A 20,751-nucleotide genomic window follows, 5' to 3' on the forward strand; every position below is an offset into this window, starting at 1 on the left:
CTGTTTTGACACACAAAGGTAATTCTTTGCGCTATCTCATCAACAGCTAGTCAAAAATGTCACAAGTTATTTGACTGTGAAGTCCCTACCTCTCCTCTCTCCTCTGGAGCTCTCTCTACCTGCCGCTTGCCAATTTAATTTATTTTCCTTAGCCGGCTGCTGCTCTATCCCAAATCTTTTTTATACGCTGAGACCTGCTTCAACACATCCCATAATATATTCGTTCATTCAGTGACCATGCCAACAGGGTTTGGTTTTGATGATACACAGCTACTTACAGTATAATTTGGTGGAGTTAAGGACAGTGAAATGGTTTTGTTATGTGCTTTCTGTGTTAAATGATTATCCATCACTTTCTAACAGTGATACACAGTGATTACACCTTTGCATGAACACAGACACACACACACACTTTCACATGCAAATGCAAATTCTAGTACAGCACTAGATTTCCCGGTGAGATGTTGAGTTGTGTGTTTGGCTGCTGTTGTGCAGAATAGGCTGCCCTCCAAACAGTAAGCAAGGAGTCTGCTGCATGAATATAGATAGTAAAATGTTGCATTAAGTGGATGGATGGAGTCAAAGTACAAATTTAAATGTCAGATAAACAGACTGATACGGAATGAAAGAGTGATTGAATGAACTCTGGAGTAATAAACCATTTAGTTTGATCAACTCCTCTACAGTATCATATACAGAAACATGATGCTGACTGATTCTGGTTAAAGCAGTTGTTGTCATTGGCCACGCACATTTTCCACACAGTTCTCTCACATGGAGCCCAATTTTGAAATGGTAGGATCCCTCCAACAAAATAGTTTGAATCAGCATCACTGTCAACCACTTCACTGAGCACAAATTAGTCTGTATTTGCTGCTGCATCATATTGTTTGTTCCATTTACATGCTACTCTGGTGAGGATGCGCACAGATCAAAGAGCTAAATGTGGCTGAGGGAAACTTGAAATATCGGTCACAGAAATTCACAACAATGGCTGCTGTGAAAAATCAGAAAAAGTGTGTAGGACCACGATTAGGCAAAGTTATTGAATTTAAAAAGGAAACATACATGGTTTTAGGAGTACAATCTAGTGATATGAAGATGGAGCTTTTGCTTTTGCTTTTGTGAGGCCAAAAATTCACTAGTTGAACCAGTTCCTTTAGCTTCAAACATGATTTTCTGAAATTTAATCCAGTGTCGTGATCATAGTACTTGAAAGGTGTCATTCTCTAATAGCTCTAACACAAGCTAATTTCCACTTTTGCTTCCACCTCCATGCGCATGCATGACCTGCCATACCATTGGAGCATGGAGTATGGGCAACAGAGCAGGAGAGATGTGGCCAGACCCACAGCTGGGGCCCACTACCGTCTGCCGATTCACATGGCCCAGAGCAGAGCACATGATGCAGAGCATTAGGCAGGGACAGGGTAATGATATCTGAAATTGCTAAAAACATAGTATCTGGACTTCAAACTATCCTATTGCGTCCAATTACGAATGATTTTTCTTTTTGATCTCTTTCAGCAAAAGGATCTTTTTAAATTGACTCAGTCTTTGGGTAGAAAGTAGATCTGAGTGGTTTTGTTCCCTCATCAGAAAAAAAATTGAATACTTACTGTGCTAATATGTGCAGTTGTTTGCAGTGTCTTCAACAGAGAGAACAATATTTTTGCACTAACCGGGTATTTCAAGAATAGATGATCTATGCCTCCATGACAACTCCATTAATTATTGAATTCACTGGAATTTTGATTGATTTTTTTTAAGGTGCTGCACAGATTGCTATTAATAGGCAGATATATAAAAGCTCTCTTACCATTAGTCCATTTTTCATGATCGTATTCAAGGCAGAGTATGCAAGGACAACTGAAATCGATCATTCTGTGGTATTCTTTTCAAGACATGAAAGAAAAGAAAACATACAGCACATGTGGTACTTGAATAGTCAGTAGCATACAGAAACATGAAGCAGAAATTAGAAAAATGTGATATCTCTGATACCAATGATTTAAAATGATGTACTCTCATTCACAAATGCCACACCGATCTCTCTGGAGGAAGGTCTTCCTCCGATAGTTGTAGAGACTCAATGCCTCCCAACTGTCCATGACCCAATTCTCCAGATCCACCAGTGAGTATTCTCACTTCTTCCATCATTGTGTGGTTCAGCTTAGACAACTTTAAGATGGATTGTTTGCAAGACACAGAGGCTCAAGGCAGCTGAATGGATAAATTCCATCAGTGTCAAAATAGCAAGTAGTAAAATTGCCACTGACCAGGCAGTCACCCTGGTATGGTATTGTTCCTTCAAAACCCGTTCATCACATCATCTGTACAATTTCTTCCTGAAAGCATCTCAGTGCTCAACAAACCATCCATCCATCCGTCAACTCTCTAAAGTGCTTCTCCTATTCAGAGTCATGACACAATATCCAGGAGGGCTAAGTCAAAGACAACTGGATTTTCGCTTCTCATCTCAAAGGCTTCTTCAGTTCTGAAGAAGCTGGAAACTCTCTGAAATTTAACATCTGGGGAAAGCAGGTGTAAAACCTGCAGCACTGTTTTAGCGGACACAGAGAGAGAGAGGGACTAGTCAGGTCAAAACGGTGATGGAGAGAGACAGACAGCACGCAGAGGAGAGAAAATTCCTTATTAAAAAATGCATTATAGAGTACTTTAAAAGAGCAGCAGCAACAAACTATTATTTTTCACACGACTTTACCTTTACATTCACCTCTATGCTGACTTTTAATAACTCACAGCAACTCCAGTCAAGTGAAATATGATTGAAGCAGCCAGAGTTGGGTACTGTATAATTTGTACTATATAATTTGTCTTTAAAACTTTTACCATAAATCTCCCACACTAATTTTTCATAGCTCATTCAATCACTGATATTTTTGTTGAGCTGACATCAGACCATTTAACTAATATTTCCTCACATAACCTTCCACTTGCAGTTCCAAAAATGTCTTATATTCAGCAGCCGAAAACTTAAGGTTTGCTCCCCACGCATGGGTAAGAACAGTCAGGCATCTGATCATATACAACATCACTTTATGCAAATCAGATGAACTGCAGCTAGGCTCATTTACATCTGTAGTCTTAGCAAACACCACACTAAATTGGAAAAATTGCAGAAACACAGAATTTTGCGCCCCTGAGACTAATTTGTGACAGGCTTAGTAAATACCTCCCATAGTGCTCCTGTAAGAGGTTGTTGTATATTTCTAACAAAATGATAGCCCTCATAACAAACAAGATTTTGAGAATTTACCTTCTAGAGCTATAGCTACATGCAGTATACTTTCCTTAAACCTTACTCACATCTTCACCTGTACTGCACTGTCTGTCACAGTGAGCGCGAGGCACTCGACAGGGCTGCAAAGACAAAGGCAGCCACATGAGAAAATTCGCCTGTCTCATACACCTGCTACTGCTGTCTGCAGCTCTAATATGCCGTCAGAAGATAAAAAGCCATGCTATTTAAGCAGCCTGTTGGAGTTATCTTAGATGGTTCAATCCCGCTTCATTGTACTCTTGGAGACTTGGATGTATTTGTTATGGTATATTCAGAATATAAATGATTTATGTCATTCAAATTAACATATTCAAATCCCTGTGTGCCGAGGACTGTTGATAGAATACAGCGAACAGTCTGTTGATACTTTTGTCTCGGTGGGGTCTTCCCTTCATCTCATGTTTCAGCGAGGCAACCTCCGATGCCTAAATGTGCGTCTGTGGAAGTGATTCTTTTGTTGGCTCATGATTTGTGCATATGATGCGGCGCAGTTGGTGACATAGATACATTGACTGTCTGGCATTCCTGTAATTTTGCCACATGTTGCCATCTGGCCGGGGCATACTGCCAGAACCGCAGGCCTGGAGGGATCCCGCAGACGTGCCGACCCAACCTTCATGGCGAAACAGCCGATGTTTTGGATGCTCAGACCCGTCTTGGCTCTATTTGGAAGTGCCTGACACATGCTAAATTGATTAAGAGTGTCTAAGCGGTAAATGCAGGCTGGCAGAGTCTGTGGAGATAATCTGAGTGTGACTCAGGGTGCTCTCAAAGGCACAAACGGTTGTTCTTTTGGTTCCATTGCTTATGCACTAGCATTCCAGTGCCTGTCATTGCTTTTGATTGATATACCTTGACATGCTATTACATAGTGACACCCTGCAGTTGTCGTATGTCATCATAGACAATCTTTTCTTGATTACAAAGCATCAGGGAGTATCTTGCTTAGCAATTCAAACTAAATGCCAGTGTTACACAAAAAAAACAGTCTTTTGCATGCTGCATGAAGCCCTTTTTGATGTTGAGGCTTAGGAATGTAGGCTACATGCTTATTTGCAGGCTACGCACTTATCAAATGCCTGGTGCACCTCTTGCAGAGGGCAGTTTTCTTCGAGGGAAAGTGCAAGGTTTAGGATTATAGTTTAGAATGATTTTCCCAACCAATATGCACACATGTACAGACACACACACACACAAACACGTGCACAAATGCACATTCTTCTCTCACACCCTTTAATGTTGCAACACAATGGGGCTCTGTTAGTAATGCAGCTTTAGATTTTTTCGCATGGCAACAGGGAGAGCTTTGTTGGTGCTTCAAAACCTCTTTGAATGTTTGAGCCAGATTCCCTCATGTAAGAATAATTTGTAGTATATGATATAATTGTGGTTACCACATTAGTGCATGTGTTTTTCTAGTCTTACAGAACACTTTTTTTTTATGTCTGATATGGAATTTGAATGAAATCTTTTAAGCAGGCAAACTCATGTCTCGTGGTTCAAAATGTAGCGTGTTCATTCTCTCTGTGTGATACCCCCATTATATATCATATTTTGTCTGGCATCCCCCCTCCTGACCGGTCATCCATCATGGGCCTTGGCGGCTCTGCCTTGATCCAGAAATCATACACAGATCACCTGTGTAGTGAGAGGGGTGGCAGGCAATTCCTCAATTAAGGCCAACACCCTATCCATCTCTCCTGACATGTGCAGAAATGGGAAAGAGAGCGTGAAAAACATACTCGGAGTAAAAATCTAAGACTTTTGTCTAATGTGAAACTCATGGATGAATGGGGATTATTGGCTGAAAAGTCAGTTAAAAAATGCTACTAAAATGTGTGTAGCTGGAGTTATAGTGTGTTAGATCTCCTCTTCTCTGTTCTCTCTCTACTCCCGATGTGTGTGTATGTGTGTGTCTACCAGTTTCTCTAGAGCCCAAAAATTGCCACATTAAATTTAACAGGCTTGGTGGCACACCCGCTCAAAGTGATTTATTTTGGCCAATCAGCCCACTAAATCTGATTGGAGGGCCTCTGAAGCATCTTTAACTATCAGCAGTGTCAGAGTTTCTCTGCACAGCTTTGCCCTATCCATTTGGCCCATTCTACTGTTGGTTGACAGTCTTTTGAAAAGCCTTTCTCAGTGTTTTTTGGCAAATGGTGAGACCTTGGGGGAGTGTGCCTTTACTCCTACTGAGTCTGAAATCCCCTCAGCTCATGTACTCCCGTGCCTCTTTCCTCCTTTTTGCTTCTTTCTGGTACGGTTGGCGATGTTTGGCCTTGTCAGTAGCCTAAGAGACTCAAGTTTTGGCTCTAAGGATAAAAATTGAATCCAACATCTCTCCATTTAGCTTTGAAAAGATCTAGCTAAATATGTATTTCTATGAACTAGGAGGTTTTTAGTGCACACCCTTACAGTGCTGTTTGCATCTGACTGTGTACAGTATTAATACTATATACATGTGTGGATGTATAACAGATTTGCATAACGTATTTGGTGTTTTAAGACTATTTATATGAAATAAATAAACACATAATGTCATGCAATCCTCTTTTGCAAATGCTAATACAATATGAATGCACATTAGGCAAAACAGCACTTGTGTTTTGGTGTCTGCATACATTTCCTAGTGAATTCACCCTACAGTACTTCAGTGTATTGCACATGCAAGCAGGCTTTGCTCACGTCTGCTCTGTCATTTAACTCAAACACAGCGAGCGTCTCTCCGGGCCTGTGTCCATGTGCGCATATATATCAGCCTGGTGCATACGCTTCTCCCAGCGCTGTGTGACCTCCATAGATGCCCTCTCAAGTCTCTGGAAGAGAGCTTGGGAATGAGAAATTAATTGCCAAACAATGCATAGCTCCCATCCATTACGGTTCTCATCATGTCAGATAATATCGAAGCATTACCGGATGTCTGGCTGCATAATTTACCGCCCCCCACCCCTCTCACCTCCACCACCACCACCACCACCACCTACGTCCCAGTTGCACTCTCTAATGGATTTGTGGGCCTGCCACAAAAGGCTCCATTAAATGACAGGACCTTTATCATCATTTTATTTTCCAACCATTCTCCTCAGCACATGTGGACATGTGTAGCACTTTGGTGGGATCATATGAAATAAACATCGGGGAATTGATAAGCTTTTTTCCTCTGTATTGATGCAAATATAAAATTTTACATGGGGGCTTATTAATTAATCCTTGATGGCTGAGAATTAACATAAGACACAGGTTAACATGTTAGAGCCTCAATATTTTTTTCTTCAGTTCTCTCTGCTTTTGTTTAGAAAGATTAGGGTCACATTGGGACACATCTTTTAATGTTAATCTCATATCTGTTGCTTCACCACATTGGACTGACAATGAGATGAACCTGATGTATGACAGCCCCCTTTCCCCATTCCTGTTTCAGACTGGTTTTGTTGCAAGAATTTCGAATCATGAAACAGGAGGGACTTATTAGTGCAATCACATACTCACAATGTCCTGTCAGGCTCTTGAAAGCGGTCAAAATGATTTTCTCTGGCATTTTTCAGACTGTTTTTTAATTTAATTTAATTTTTTTTAAAACTCACCATATTGACATCTTGTGACACCAATAATTTTTAGCTACTTGACAGATGATTCGGTCTCCTGTCTGCAGGAAAGACGTAGATAGATGTTTCTGACTTTTTTTAACAGAAAGAATGAAGATAGTTTCACTTTCTTTTAGCTACCTGTACCTAATAGGAGTTCTGACATTACACTTAACTCTGAGTGAAGTAGACTAAGTTATAAAGTGGAAGCAGCACCCTTAGATCAAACCGCCAAATGAAACAAGTACATGGTTGAAATTTATTTCTGAGAGACCCGCTAACAGCCGTGATGATGCATTTAAGCTTTAAGTGCGCTTGAGTCTAGAAATACATGTCCCAGCAGCACCCAGAAATTTTTCAGACTTTAAAAAGGCAAGTAGAAAGTTAATGGGTGACATCACACATTGACTGTCCAATATTTTCTACAGTCTGTGAAAGCGTCTACTGAAGATGTAACCATGCATAAAGGTTCAAATAGTAAAATTAGGAGGTAATTGGGTTCAGCAAGAGGCTGGAAGAGTCACTTTACCGTCTGACGCTCGTTTCATTTTTACCCCCGAAAGCCCTTTCCACCTCTTTTGATCTCGAGTCTGCAGAAGTTTCTCAGAGCCGACGAGCCCGCTCTTGGTGCGGAAATGGCAAGTCATATAAACCGGATTCATTTCATAATAGCATAGCAGGTTTTTTTCCTGGAGCGAAGTAGAGCGGGCTTATCTAATTGTGGAAGCCACGAGCCCTGGGATACAGAGAGAGAGGCTAATTAGTTAGAAATGAATGCTTTGAAATGAAGCACAAAGCTCTGTGTGTGGTGGAAACAGACTTCATGCGTTTGGTGAGGGTTTTTTTTTTTTTTTTTTTTTGCAATGGGAGCGGTGCGTAAATGATGAGTGGAGTTGGTGTTTCAATGAGAGGAAACTGGAGTGCCCACAGAAATGTTCTTGTGTCTTTTTATGAATGAAAAGGTCGATTTTCAGGTGTTTTCAGGTGTACAAACATTCTTAAGCCCCTTAGCTTAAGTATCATGAATATCTGATAGCTTGCTGTTAGTACTATTCATTTTTAATCAACTTTGTAATGCCTTTTGGAATGCAATGGATCTTAAATATACAGAGGGTAAATTACTTTGAAGTTTGAGGGCATTTTAGTGGATATACTTTGTCTTGTATCATTGTGCAGCATCTAAACATATCCCAGGACCAAATTCTAATTAGAAAATACTCCAAAGAGTTATTACTTTTTCATGGTCTAAAGTTTTGTGGTTATTATTTATTTATTTATTTTACCATAGCCCATTATAAAACTCAACAACCACAAATGCTTCAGACATTCAAATATTCATGTAAGGTCACCCTGGCGTCCCTCGAAGCACAGCATAGTCTTGTTCACCTCGTTGGTGCTCTTGAGCTCAGGTTTTCTTTATTTTTTAGACTCTCTTCATCCCTTTGGATAGAATGAAGAAGCTGGCAAAGCAAAACAAAATGTCCTTGTGTTGTCTCCTAGGCAATAGTGGATGCAGACTGTGGCTGCTGCTTGCTGCCGGCTTTCCTTTTTTTAATGCTCATCTCATGGAAAGATATACAAGTTTGCTCAAGGACACTTTCTTTTTTTTTTTTTTTTCCACTCCTGCTTTCTGTCTCTTGTGTGTGTCTTTGCGGGAGTATTTAACATGCTGTTTGTAGACAGAACATTCTGAAAAATAATTTAGCGGCGGACTCAACGGGATCATCTGGAAGTATGGAATTACATTCTAGACATGGTTCCCGGTGACTTTGAATTAACCTCATGCTGTGAGGGCTATTTCCTCAAGCCATATTTCTCCGTGCCTTCATACGTCCAGGAGACATGTCTCCTGCTCATGGTCCCATTCCACTCGCTCTCAGCCTAATGGCGGTGTCTTTAAAGCAACTGATGTAATATGATCTTAAATAAATAAAAAGTGAGCCTTTCTGTTATGACTTCTGGCTACAGTGGCCCTAAAACTCACATAAATAGTTTTTGCTGGAAGCAACAAACATGTTTCCTGGAAGGGTGTGATGTGTTTACTTTAGTTTGCAATGAAATCATTTAAACTTCATCTGTGACAAGCTTAAACATAGTGTGACAGGAACACAACAACAGAAAACTCATAATGTATGTGTGGTTTGTTTGCTAACATTAACCGCCATAAGCTACTGGTCATATCTGACCAGGTAAAGATGTACTGTAGCACAAAAAATCAGAGTTTACTCAATTAAGGATGATATATTTGCTTCTTTTAAATGTAAAATAATTTCAGCTAATTAATAAAGCATTCAGCTAATTCTTCATTATAGTATGTTGTTAATAAAATTTAAAAAACAACAAAAAAAACATGGTTCATGCATCACGTCCCAGATTTTGTTAATAAATAACTTTCACTTACAACCAGCTGCGTTTCTTGGCAGCTAAAGATACAAACACCCTCAGCAAAAATCTGTCATAGTCAGATTCTCTCCTGTATCAGCCATCCTGACCACTACGATAATTCCCTTATCCTAACGGGCCCGTATGCACACCATTTAGCCACTGGCTTATCTAGGCCTGTGCACCGTGACCTTTACTGACCTCAATATGAGCAGTGAATTTCCATGATCAGATTTCCATGAGGTACTTTAATGGTCTCCTCTACTATATGCAGTTGAATCACCACTGGCTGATTTTAATTAAACTGAAATTGATACCACCTCCTTTTACTAAGAGTTGATGTGACATATTTGATTCATCACTTCTCCTCAGATGCAGATGCGTAAATAAGTCCTCTCATAAATAATCAAATAAATAGACTGGTGTCCTTGAGGATATTTCTCTCTCCCGTATTCATGATCATTGCAGCCGAAGGATCCGCGGGGCTGCCGTGGCACAGATTGATGATGATGTCTAATAGTGGTTACGGAATGTAAATGGTGATGTCTCGGTGGCTGCTGGGACAGTTAAATACCTATTTGAGCATTCATGCGATTTTTTTTTTTTTTTTTTTAAAGCCCTGTTCAGTGTTTCCCACAAAATTAGATTTTAATTATGGTGGCAGGTGACCGAAGGGTGGGGGTAAAAAATAAATAAACAAATAAATAAATATAAGGTGCTCCACTGCAAATATTTTAATTGCCAAGTACTTTCTGACATATAAACAACCGAATGAATGAATTATGTTGCAATTGTATTGTCATTTTATGTAAAACACATTGTTTTGTCCTTTTTTTCCCAACTCTTATCCCAAATTTGTCCCAAAATAAATTAAATTTTACATCCTCCCTGGGATGACGGGAGGTCTGCTCGAGTCCTGCATGCTTGCTAATAACTTATTTGAAGAGTCTGGTCTCTGAGATTGTGTTAAAAACGTAGATAGACTAACTTATCAGAGTTAACCTGAATGCATAATTTTTGGACAAATTTCTGCAGAGTAGTTCATCATTCTAACCATGCGTGGTGTCCGGATCGTATTCGGCCAGCTGTCTTCTCTGCAGGGAAAAGACAGGAAAAGGCTCTTCTTCTTTGGTTAAATGTTGCAGGCTGCACAAATAAATGAATGTATGGAAAACCCTGCTGTTGATGAGTGGTAGTGTCAGTTTATGTTGGTTGATGAGGGTTTGTGTGTGACTGCGAGTGTGCCTATATGTTCATATGCACCTGTGAGCATCTTTTCCATGTTGTTTGTGTTTTCCCCTTTATATTTACTGTTGTATACTTTGCTGTTTATTTCTTTCTCTGTCTATGAAAGTCATTTGGAAGTTATTCAGCCTGCATTATCAGATAGCTGAGAGTAAAAAAAGACTTTGTGTGTCTTTAGTTCACATTGCAAGTCAATGAAATTCTTGTTATAGTTCCACTTTGCTGATGGAGTGCCTCCACGGGAGTGTCCAAGATACCTGCGGATCTTAAAAACACAACAAACTCTTTAGTTAGTGAGAGCAAACAAATACTCAATCAGCTGGAACTGTTGCTGCGGCAGCAACCTATTTAATCAACCTTGGCTGTCTTTGAATGCTGTTGAAAGTGCAGTGTGTAGAATTTAGTGGCATCTAGCGGAATGGACTTGGCAGAAATTGAATATAATATGCAGTATGTTTTCATTAGTATATAATCACCTGAAATTAAGAATTGTGTTTTCATTACCTTAGAATGAGCCCTTTATATCTACATAGGGGGCGGGTCCTCTTCCATTTAGCCCACCATGTTGCACTGCCATGTTTCTACAGAAGTCCAGAACAGACAAACCAAACACTGGCTCTAGAGAGGACCTTTTGTGTTTTTCTTGGGTTTCGCAGCCACTGTAGGTTCTCAAACATGCTTGGAAGGGAGGGGGAGGGGTATTCAGTTGATTGCACCACTAGATGCCACTAAGTGCTACACACTGGTCCTTTAAGCGTTGAATGCATCGACCACAGATAGTGCTCTGGTTTTGTCTCATTCTCATTGCCTCTGGGGGGTCTCTGTGATTCCAAAACGCTGGCACTAATTCATCTTGTCTTATTTCACCGCTTTCAAATTTACCACAGAGAGAAATCGTCTGATTGCAAATTGGATCTCACAGAACTGGATTTCAGCAGTGATGTCTGTTATCTAAGCTCTCTGGATGCGTGGCGTCCATCAGACCTGCCAACCTAAAATCAACCCTCATTAAATTTTATTTTGCTCTCCTTTCATACAAAGATTAGGTCTATTTGTCACTTCTGTCATTTTGATTGTATCTCTGCATTAGGCAGAAACAACGCCTTTCCCAAATTGCATTTTTGCAAAGATGTGTGTTTGTGAGCAATGCTCTCATGGGAACTTATTTAGAGGGTCCACAGCAAGCTGCCTCCTCTGAAACCACCCTCAGTAATAAGATCAGAACATATGGAAATGTCAGTGTGGCATATTGATGAATCTTTGTGCAAAAATAACAATACACTTATATTATGAGTAATATACAGCAATATTACATAATATAGATATTCTATAGGACACAGTTTCACAGAAAAGTCTGACTACATTCCCCTTTCTGGAGAAATATTATGAAGTATGGCCTCTCTGTGTGTCCCCTGACCCTTTGTGACTTAACCAAGTCCACACATTCATAAAAAGCCTGCAGCTAAATTAATTTGGGGCCCCTATTTTCCAATCAGGGACACAGGGGAAGGAGTATAAAGGGGACATAATGGCTGAGTAGATGGAATGATTAATGACAGGGATTCGGGGAGGTGTATGTCCATTTGAGTGGAGAGAGAAAGATTACTGAGTGAGCGCATGGGTGCATCCTGGTGTGTCTGTGTTGGTGTTATGATAGCCCCTGTCCCCAACAGCTCAGGTAAACAGCGTCATTAGCAAGCACCTCCTAGAGTGTAACCACAGGGAGGACTCGTATCCAGGAAATAGGTATTCCAGTTTGTCCCGGCTGACCCAGAAATAGCATGTAGCTAAAATACCCAGCTATTGACTTGCAGAGATATGCCCTCGTCAACAGCTACATTTAGACGACACAGCTGGAAGTGTGTGTATCTGTGGCGTGTGTGTGTTAGATTAGCCAGCGGGGGTCCCAAACTAGACACCGTGCATGCCCGTGCAAGTCACACCTGCCAGTTCCATTTGATCCTCTTTGAACTATCTTTTCTTAAACTGACACATGGAGAGGAGGGACGAATAGAACCCCCCTGTGTATGCGTTGTCTTTTCTTCAGCTGCACCAGAATAAATTCCCCTCGATGACACAAATGAAGTGTAACTGAAAAAGGGAAGATATTTACTCTCAATCATCTTTTTCCAACTGTGCATTTTTGCTAGGATCCATCAGCTCACTTTTTTCCCCCCCATACTTTCTCCTTCACCAGAGTCTTCCTCCTCTGTGATGGTGTACATGGACACCACAACGGGGGTGACAAGAACCACTACTCGACCCACCACTGTTACCATGACATCCACAACAGTCAGGATGACCACTACCAAGATGCCTGCCACAACGACCGCAGTCGTCCAGTGGCCAAGGACCACAACAACAGTGGCAGCACCGGTCCAGACACTGGTGGAGGGTTTGGTGCCAGAAGACAGTGATAAGTCGCCGCCTTCCTCCAAGCTTCCCAACATCAGGGTGGAGTACTGCAATCCTCTGGTGATGATGGACATCTCCTGGCCAAAAACCAAACAAGGCATGGTGGCCAAGATGCCCTGTCCTCCTGGGACAATAGGTAATGTAGCTCTTTACAACTTTGGTCTTATTTTGGTATTATTTCTTATTATTTCACATTTATCAGTGACTGTCAAAATAGAATTGGGAACACAGACATTGCACAAGTTGGACTTCATTTGCAGATTACAATCCCATACAAAAGCAGTTCAAACAATTGCAACAATCCTAATATAAAAGCTAAACAAAAAAACATGTCTTGAGTTTTTTACAACAGGATATTGTAGGTGCAAGCCTCAAATCAGCAGGTAGGCTGTTCCATACAGTATGTTAGGAGCATGAATGCTGAAGGCTTTAGGGCTGGATTTGGAAGGTACTCGGTAGACTGAAAGCATGTCAGATATGTAAACTGGGCCAAGACCATTGGGAGCTTTTTTTTAGGAGTAAGATGTTAAAGTCAATAAGTCAGTGGAAATCTTTGAGAATTGGAGTGATATAACTGAATTTATTGGTTCTAGGCAAAATACAGGCAGCTGCATTTTGAACTAGTTGGAGTCGCTGAATGGCCTCAGCAGTGAAGAGAGCATTACAGTTGTGTAGTCTGCTTGAGGCAAAGGCATGAACAAGTGTTTAGTTGCTGAGAAGACGTTTGATGGGGCAACAATGTGAGCAGTCAAAGGATCATACAGGTTTTAAACAAACCCCCTGGTTAGCCAGACTTATTTAGAAACAAAAGGAAATCCATTCATCCACTTTCTGCCATTTATCCAGGTCCAGGTTGTGGTTGTAGCAGGCCTTGACCTTCTTCTGCCACCAATCTCTAGATCTACCTGAGGGATATTTAGGCATTTTCAGGCCAGATGGGATATATAAATTCTCCTGCCTGCACTTGGTTGACAGAAATAATAGATGGGCTGGGGGAAAACTACTAAAACAAGACTCAAGTTGTAATAAACTAGACCTCTCACCTCACACATATGATAAAATATATCATTCATCTGTCCACTACATTTATTTATGTGTCATTAGTTGGTATATGTAGCACTAACACTCCTCTGTTTAACAATGAAAAACCCTCCTTGTGAAATATATATGTTGTTTCTTTATTCCTTCACTTGTTGAGGATGCCAATACTCTTGTTAGAGACGCAGTCTACTGTGAGGCTCTTCGTCTTGATGTTGGTCGCTGGTGTTTTTTTTTTTGTGTGTGTGTATGTCTGTTTACACTCCCCCCTGCAGCACTCGTTCTCTCGCTTACTGTCCCCACTCATCACTCTTTATTCCCGACTCACCGATGCAACGCTAAACATAGCTTAGCATTGCATCTGTATGGAAACAGCTTAACTCGTGTGCCACACACTCATGTTTATTTCCTGTCTAACAGGATGCAATTGGTGTAATTAATTGGTGGCTAAACACATTTGTGTTAGGGACTTTTAAAGGGCGGCTATGCTTTGTTTATCAGGCATCTGACCATTTGTTTCTGTGTATGTAGTTCCAGGTCTGACTTTGTATCAATACTAAGGGTCAATTGCATTAAGATAAAATCGATGTTGGCTGCTTTAGATATAAAAGCTTTACCTCAGAAAGTAAGACTATCTGAATGCTTATCTAGGAGCAGTTCATATTGTAATGAGACCTGGCGTCTGAGCATGGACATTAAATTTTTAAAGTATGCACTCTATGTTGAGGTTGGAGATCATGCTGCATTCTTCAAATTAGGAAGAATTAAAGCTTAAACTTTACCAAAAGGTAACCTAGAAACCTTGGTATTGTGGGTTTCTGCTGCCAGACAGTATTGTTGCATAAATAAAGAAAGTCAGTGGTTGTAATACATTATTACAAACTCAAAATGAGAGGTGATGCAAATCAGATATGTTAAAATTGCAAAATGTGCCTCTGTTGAGGGATTTTCTGAAACTTCCCTATCATGAACTTTTTATAGCGCAAGTCACCCTAGAATGCGGAGTGACATCATCATACTCTCAAATCTGGCTTGAAGCCTGAAAAAAATCTGTTCATTTCATCAACCAGCACACAGATACACACACACACACACATACACACACACACATACGGGCTTCATTAATGGGCAACACCAGCACCCGTCGAGACCTCACTAACAGCCGTCATATGGCAAGATAAGAGGAACACATACCCCACCTCCTCTCGGCGCACTCTTCAAAGCCACTGCTCTTCAGACGACACTGTCAAGCAGAACACGACTGTGTGAGTTTCCTCTGCCACTCTTTGAAAGTTCCTCGAGCTCCCCTTCCATCTACCTCACTTCGCTCGCTGTCATCCTGTCTCCCCCTACACCTCTCCCTCTGTCTCCCTCTCTCTTTCATGCTCCCTCTCCTGCCTCTCAATATAGCAGGAAATGCAGAGTCCCTTATCTTATAAACCCATCAAACATAAGGCTGTCCAAGGTGGACTGGGGAAGGAAATTATATGTCAATCAAAATTTATATCTGTTAATACTGGTCTTCTCAACCTCCAACACCCCCCTCCCTCTAAGTACAAGCAAAGGCAATTTAATGTCAGCTCTGAAAATATAGACGCGAGTCATTTGAGGTATAAAGAAGAACAAGTCAAAGGCTCTCTTTTGTTTCTGAATACATTACATAAGTTGGAGTCATTGCAAATTAACAGATAACCTCAAAAACTGTGGGTGTATACTGTATCAGGATTTAATGTATTAATTTAATCATTGGAATGAATAAAGTTGAAGGGAGGTGTAGCAAGGTCAGAGAGGCTCAACAGATGACAGCTCGCATTGTTTAATTTACTTGATATCTGGAGGTTTATTTGTACAGAAACCCAAAAGGGAATATAGTAAAACCACATCTCTGTCAGCAGAGACAGTTTTCTCAAACTAGCTTAATTGACCTTTCATGATGAATTCTGCTATGGCAGACTTAATTGGCAGCTATTTTGGTGTATTTTCTTTCTCATGCAGGAGCCGAACTGTCACACAATTGGCAGACACTGTCTGACTTTTAATGATTAAGTACAGACATTGTCTGGGTGAGCCAGGCCGGCCTCAAGTGAAGCAACTTCATTTCGGTCACTCTAAGATAAAACCATCCAATTACATTTTGCTACATCCATTAATTGAATCACTTAAGAATTGTATTTCATCGCAGTTTTATTTGGACAGGTTGTGCAAATAAGAAAGTGCTTGACATAAAAGAATTGGGCCTGAAAGCATTGTGTGGTCTATCACTCTGTAAAAAGGAGTAAGAAAAGGGGTAAGATTGGCGTGGATTCTAAAAACACACACACACACTGACAAGCATGTTACAAAATATTGTAGTCGGTCTTTTTTTACTGACATTTCTTGAGCTATTACATTTCAGGGCATCATTCTCACTAATTCACTGTTTTTCCTCCCTGTTTAGGCGTGGCCTCATACATGTGCGTTGGTCCAGAGGGCTACTGGGACCCCCAGGGACCCGACTTTAGCAACTGTACCTCGCCCTGGGTCAACCTCATCAGCCAGAAGGTACCAAGCTGCATGACACAACAAGTAGAAAACGTATTTGACGTAACATCACAGCCAGTTTGGTTTGAAAAGTGTACTTTTTCTTACCAGGAATCATCAAAGATTTCTATTCAGAATACAACTGTAGATAAAGCATTAAGCTAGCCTGAAGGATTTGGCACTGAGTTTAAATGTTATTTTGATGTGGAAATTTGTTCAAGAGAGTCTTTTTAAATACACTTGTGCCCTTTTAGCTTTTTCTAAGCAACATTTGCCACAGCTCACAATACAAATCAAGGGTGTATATATCACTTTTACTCAGAGGACTTAAGTTTTTGTGGGTTTTCTCTTTTGTTCTTTGTCTCTTCTTAATTGGTCAATTAATGCCATTGATTAGCTGCAGGCCTTACTCAATAGAAGGGATATGCTTGCGTGTATGTGTGTATGTGTGTGTGTGGCATGGGTGGTTGGATGGAGGCAGAATGAAAACCAATACCACAGCACCATACTCTAATAGACTGCTGTGGGTAACAGCTAATCCAGACCACTTTCTGTCCAACGACATGATACTGCGGTTATTTAGATTCCATACTTCTCAAGCACAAACAATTTGTATCCCCTCTTCTGCAGGCAAGCTATTATACAAAGCCTCATATATTGTAAAGCTTTCTATGTTTAAATCTGTAATAGAATCAAATCAGAAGAGGAGAGGGTTACAGCAAGTGAGGATCAGGGTTCCAGGTTATGAATTGCAGGCAATGTTGAAAATGTTCTCCCTTAAACTCATAGGACCCTGAGGCGTGCATGTTATAACACTTATGATCTACTCAACGGCACAAAACTCGGCCCATTAAACAAACGGCAGTTTGCAGATATGGATGGAGAATGGCTGTTGGGGAACAAAATAGAAGGGAGAGAAATTATCAGGTGCATTTTCCGTGGAGCGTAGTGCCATTTGAGCAGCGCAATAAAGCTCCACTACAGGCTGCTGTTTGGAGAAATTAACTACAGCAGAGTTGTTGATGAACACGCTGTAGAGGCTGTTCCACTTTGGTTGCTGCATGAATTTGACAACTACAGTCTGACTATAATGCGAAATATTGCTTGTTAAGATCTAAAGAAGGAAGTGACAATCAATTAATGCATGTATTTTAAACAAAAGTGTCATTCATCTTTTTTTTTTAAGCAACGCACACTTCAGGAGTGTGTCTGTCGCTGTGGAGACAGGGGGACCTTAATGAAGATCAACCTGTCAGATATCTGGAATGCCCATCTGCCACTTAGTTATTTTAAATCTAAAGCCATTGTCCTGTACGTGGCACTGCTCATTACCAGATGGTTCAGTAGAGAAAATGAGAAAGAAGATGTAGAGAATATAAAAAAAGAGAAAGAAATGACATCAGATAAGCAGAAACACAGAAAAAAGCAAAGCTATTTACCCTGCATCTTCAACTCCCCTCATTAAAAGACGAGAGCAAGGAGGGGGAAAAAAAAACATCTTCTGAAGACACGTTCCCTCGCATACACCGATGTGAAGACCAATTTAAGCAGCGTAATTGGCTTGACTAATAAACTCACAGGCAATGAACGCAGGTGATGCCAGAGTAAATCAGAATAGGCCTGTTTTAGTTGGTGTCACTGCAGTTTTTAGGGCTCATCCTACTGTACCTATTAATTAGAGTCTATTAGTTGATGTAAAACCTTGACGGTAACTCACCTTTGAACTGAAACATCAAACCCAAGTGGTGTCGTGCATTTAGTCTTGTTGACTGCACATTTAAGTTATTTACTGGTCATAAATGAGACAAACTATTGCATAATTTTCCTGCTATTGATAGTTGTGAGCATAGATATGTTCCATAGGTCCCTTTATTTTAACAACTGGTAAGTAGTGACTCAGACATTAAAATCAGATTCAAATAGTTAACTTCAAGGAGCACCTCATCACATTTTCAGCCCTGTAGCTCCTTTCAGATGTTGTATTGTAATTTCAAAAACCAGGATAAAGAACTGTGTAGAGAAGAAGTTTCTTAGCAAATATTTCAGGGTTTGTGGGAAGTATCAGTAGCTAATAAACAGATGCCTCCATAGCTTACAAGGTACATATCAAAATGTTTAACATGTGGAAGAAATAGCAACACTTTCCCATCCCTATTGTAAGCAACACTGTATAATACAATTTGACTATTATATTGTATGCAGTTACCATGATAACAGTGGCAGATTTACTACTCAGAAATTCAGTCATTTTTTAAACAATGAGTCTTTGATTTCAGTCAGCGGTAGACAAAAGGAGGCCTCTTGTTTCCAGCTGGCCAGTCGCTTTTGTCAGCTGACATGACAACTGTCGCCAGCAGATTTGATCAGCGACTGTATGGTCAGCTAGCTAATTAAGCCAACGTCAGCTCCATGAGTTGGTTGGAATTGCCATCGCCAACTGACTGTCTAATGTTGTTTGTAACGGCTGACTTGTTTTAAAATGAGAACAATATAAAAAGGGGTCTTAAATGGCTACTTATCTCTTCTAACTGGTTCCAAGCAACAAGTCAGCTCCCTCAGCAGTTCAAGATTAAGGGAATAGACATGGAAGTAAAGAATTAACATGGTTTTTGTATTAGTTAATCCTATAAGTATGATATGGAAAAAATGTAAGATTTGACTGTTATTTCATTCTAACATAGCCCTGTTTGGCTGCTTAGCTCACATACTTGTTCATGAACAGTATGTTTTCACTTTTAACATTACAAGAGGAAAAGCTTTTATGATGAGGATTAACTAGTGTGTTTGGCAAATGTAGCACTATCTCAGGTAATGTGGCAGGGGTTTCTTGGAGTGTAACCTTCCCCATATCCAACAAAGAGCCTCACAGCTAATGGCTAACATTACCCTAAACTGTCCAACAGACTAACAGTTGGCCCTTATGTTTGAGCAGATAAACACAATCTTTAATCTATACCTTACAATTTTGCTCATGTGTATTTGGTTTCGGAGAGGTTAAAAAATATCCTCCATCCTCCAGAATCCCCAGATGTCAAGTGACAGTCTCACTACAGCCCTTTGCACACCGCTTCAACACGGAGAGAAAACAAAATGTCTGCAAAACTAAATAAAGCAAACCTTGTTTGGCGCCTTTAAACAACAGAAGAAAAATACTCTGACTTTTTCACAGTCTTCAACAAAGCCCGAGGCAGAAAAATCTCATAAGTGTTGAAACATAAGAAAAAATGAATATCCAATAGGATCTGTCCTCTGTATACGACATACCCCCTTCCCCCAAGCTGCAGCGTTCCCCATTAGTTTCATAAAGGTGTAAGGCTATCAGGGGAAATTCCCTCAATAGTTGATTTCATAATTGCTTCCAGATACAGTATTGGCCCCAGTGTACACTCAGCTGAGTACCTTCTCGCCACATTAATTGTGTGCAATATAGCAGCAATTCTGGAAAATGTAAAGGCTAAACGGCATTTTTTTTAAGGGGCTGCACATTTGTGTACTGCAATTTATCATGTTTTTCCATGTTTTCCAATGTGGTAGTTGTGAATAATAAGTGCATGCTATAGTGAGACAACAAGGATATGAAGCTTGTTTAGATTTGTGTTCGGCTGTAGAGGGATATATCTTGTGTGAGACATTTAAATATCTAAACTAGCTAGTTTAGATATTTAAATGTCTCAACCATAATCAATCACAATTACAATCAGCTTTTTGCAAGTGAATTTGCTCATATTTTGTCCTTTTTTTTTCAGCTAAAAGCTGGTGAGACAGCTGCAGTCATTGCCAGGGAGTTGGCAGAGCAAACCAAGAGTAATCTTCAGGCAGGGGACATCACCTACACAGTGAAGGCCATGGTTCAACTGGTGGATCTCCTTGACGTGCAGCTGAGGAACCTCACACCAGGTGGCAAAGACAGCGCAGCAAGGAGCCTCAACAAGGTAGTGAAAGAAACAGTTTTATAAGAAATATCAAAACTACCCTTTATTCACTTCCCCCCTTGCTTTAAAAGAATGCTCTGACTAGCCACTGTAACAGGCTGGATAAACATGACCTGCAAGACCTATTCCCTTGCTTATTATCCACACTGGTGAGATCAACATTTATGAAGGAATGAATTTTAGGTGAACGATCCCACTCAAAAGTGCTACTTTTGTGAGTTTACATTTTCGCTCCGTCTCTGAAACCTCTCTGAATTTCCAAAATGGAAGCCTACCTACCAAAAGGCTTCAATCCAGTCAAACCTGAACGGTAGGTATTCTTTTAATGATG

At 40.4% G+C, this 20,751-nt stretch overlaps 1 protein-coding gene across 9 annotated transcripts in view; it reads left to right on the forward strand.

Annotated features, from left to right (window-relative positions):
- Window positions 1-20,751, forward strand: part of LOC137174134 (adhesion G protein-coupled receptor L3-like) — a 245,605-nt gene that overhangs the window by 161,020 nt on the left and 63,834 nt on the right. For all 9 annotated transcript variants that reach the window (XM_067579248.1, XM_067579249.1, XM_067579247.1 and 6 more), the window contains 3 exons: window positions 12,713-13,066; window positions 16,406-16,509; window positions 20,235-20,420. In XM_067579248.1, the coding sequence (XP_067435349.1) occupies window positions 12,713-13,066; window positions 16,406-16,509; window positions 20,235-20,420 (644 nt within the window). The remainder of the gene's footprint in view (window positions 1-12,712; window positions 13,067-16,405; window positions 16,510-20,234; window positions 20,421-20,751) is intronic.

The sequence above is a fragment of the Thunnus thynnus genome, chromosome 22 (genome assembly GCF_963924715.1).
Source record: "Thunnus thynnus chromosome 22, fThuThy2.1, whole genome shotgun sequence".
Lineage (NCBI taxonomy): Eukaryota > Metazoa > Chordata > Actinopteri > Scombriformes > Scombridae > Thunnus > Thunnus thynnus.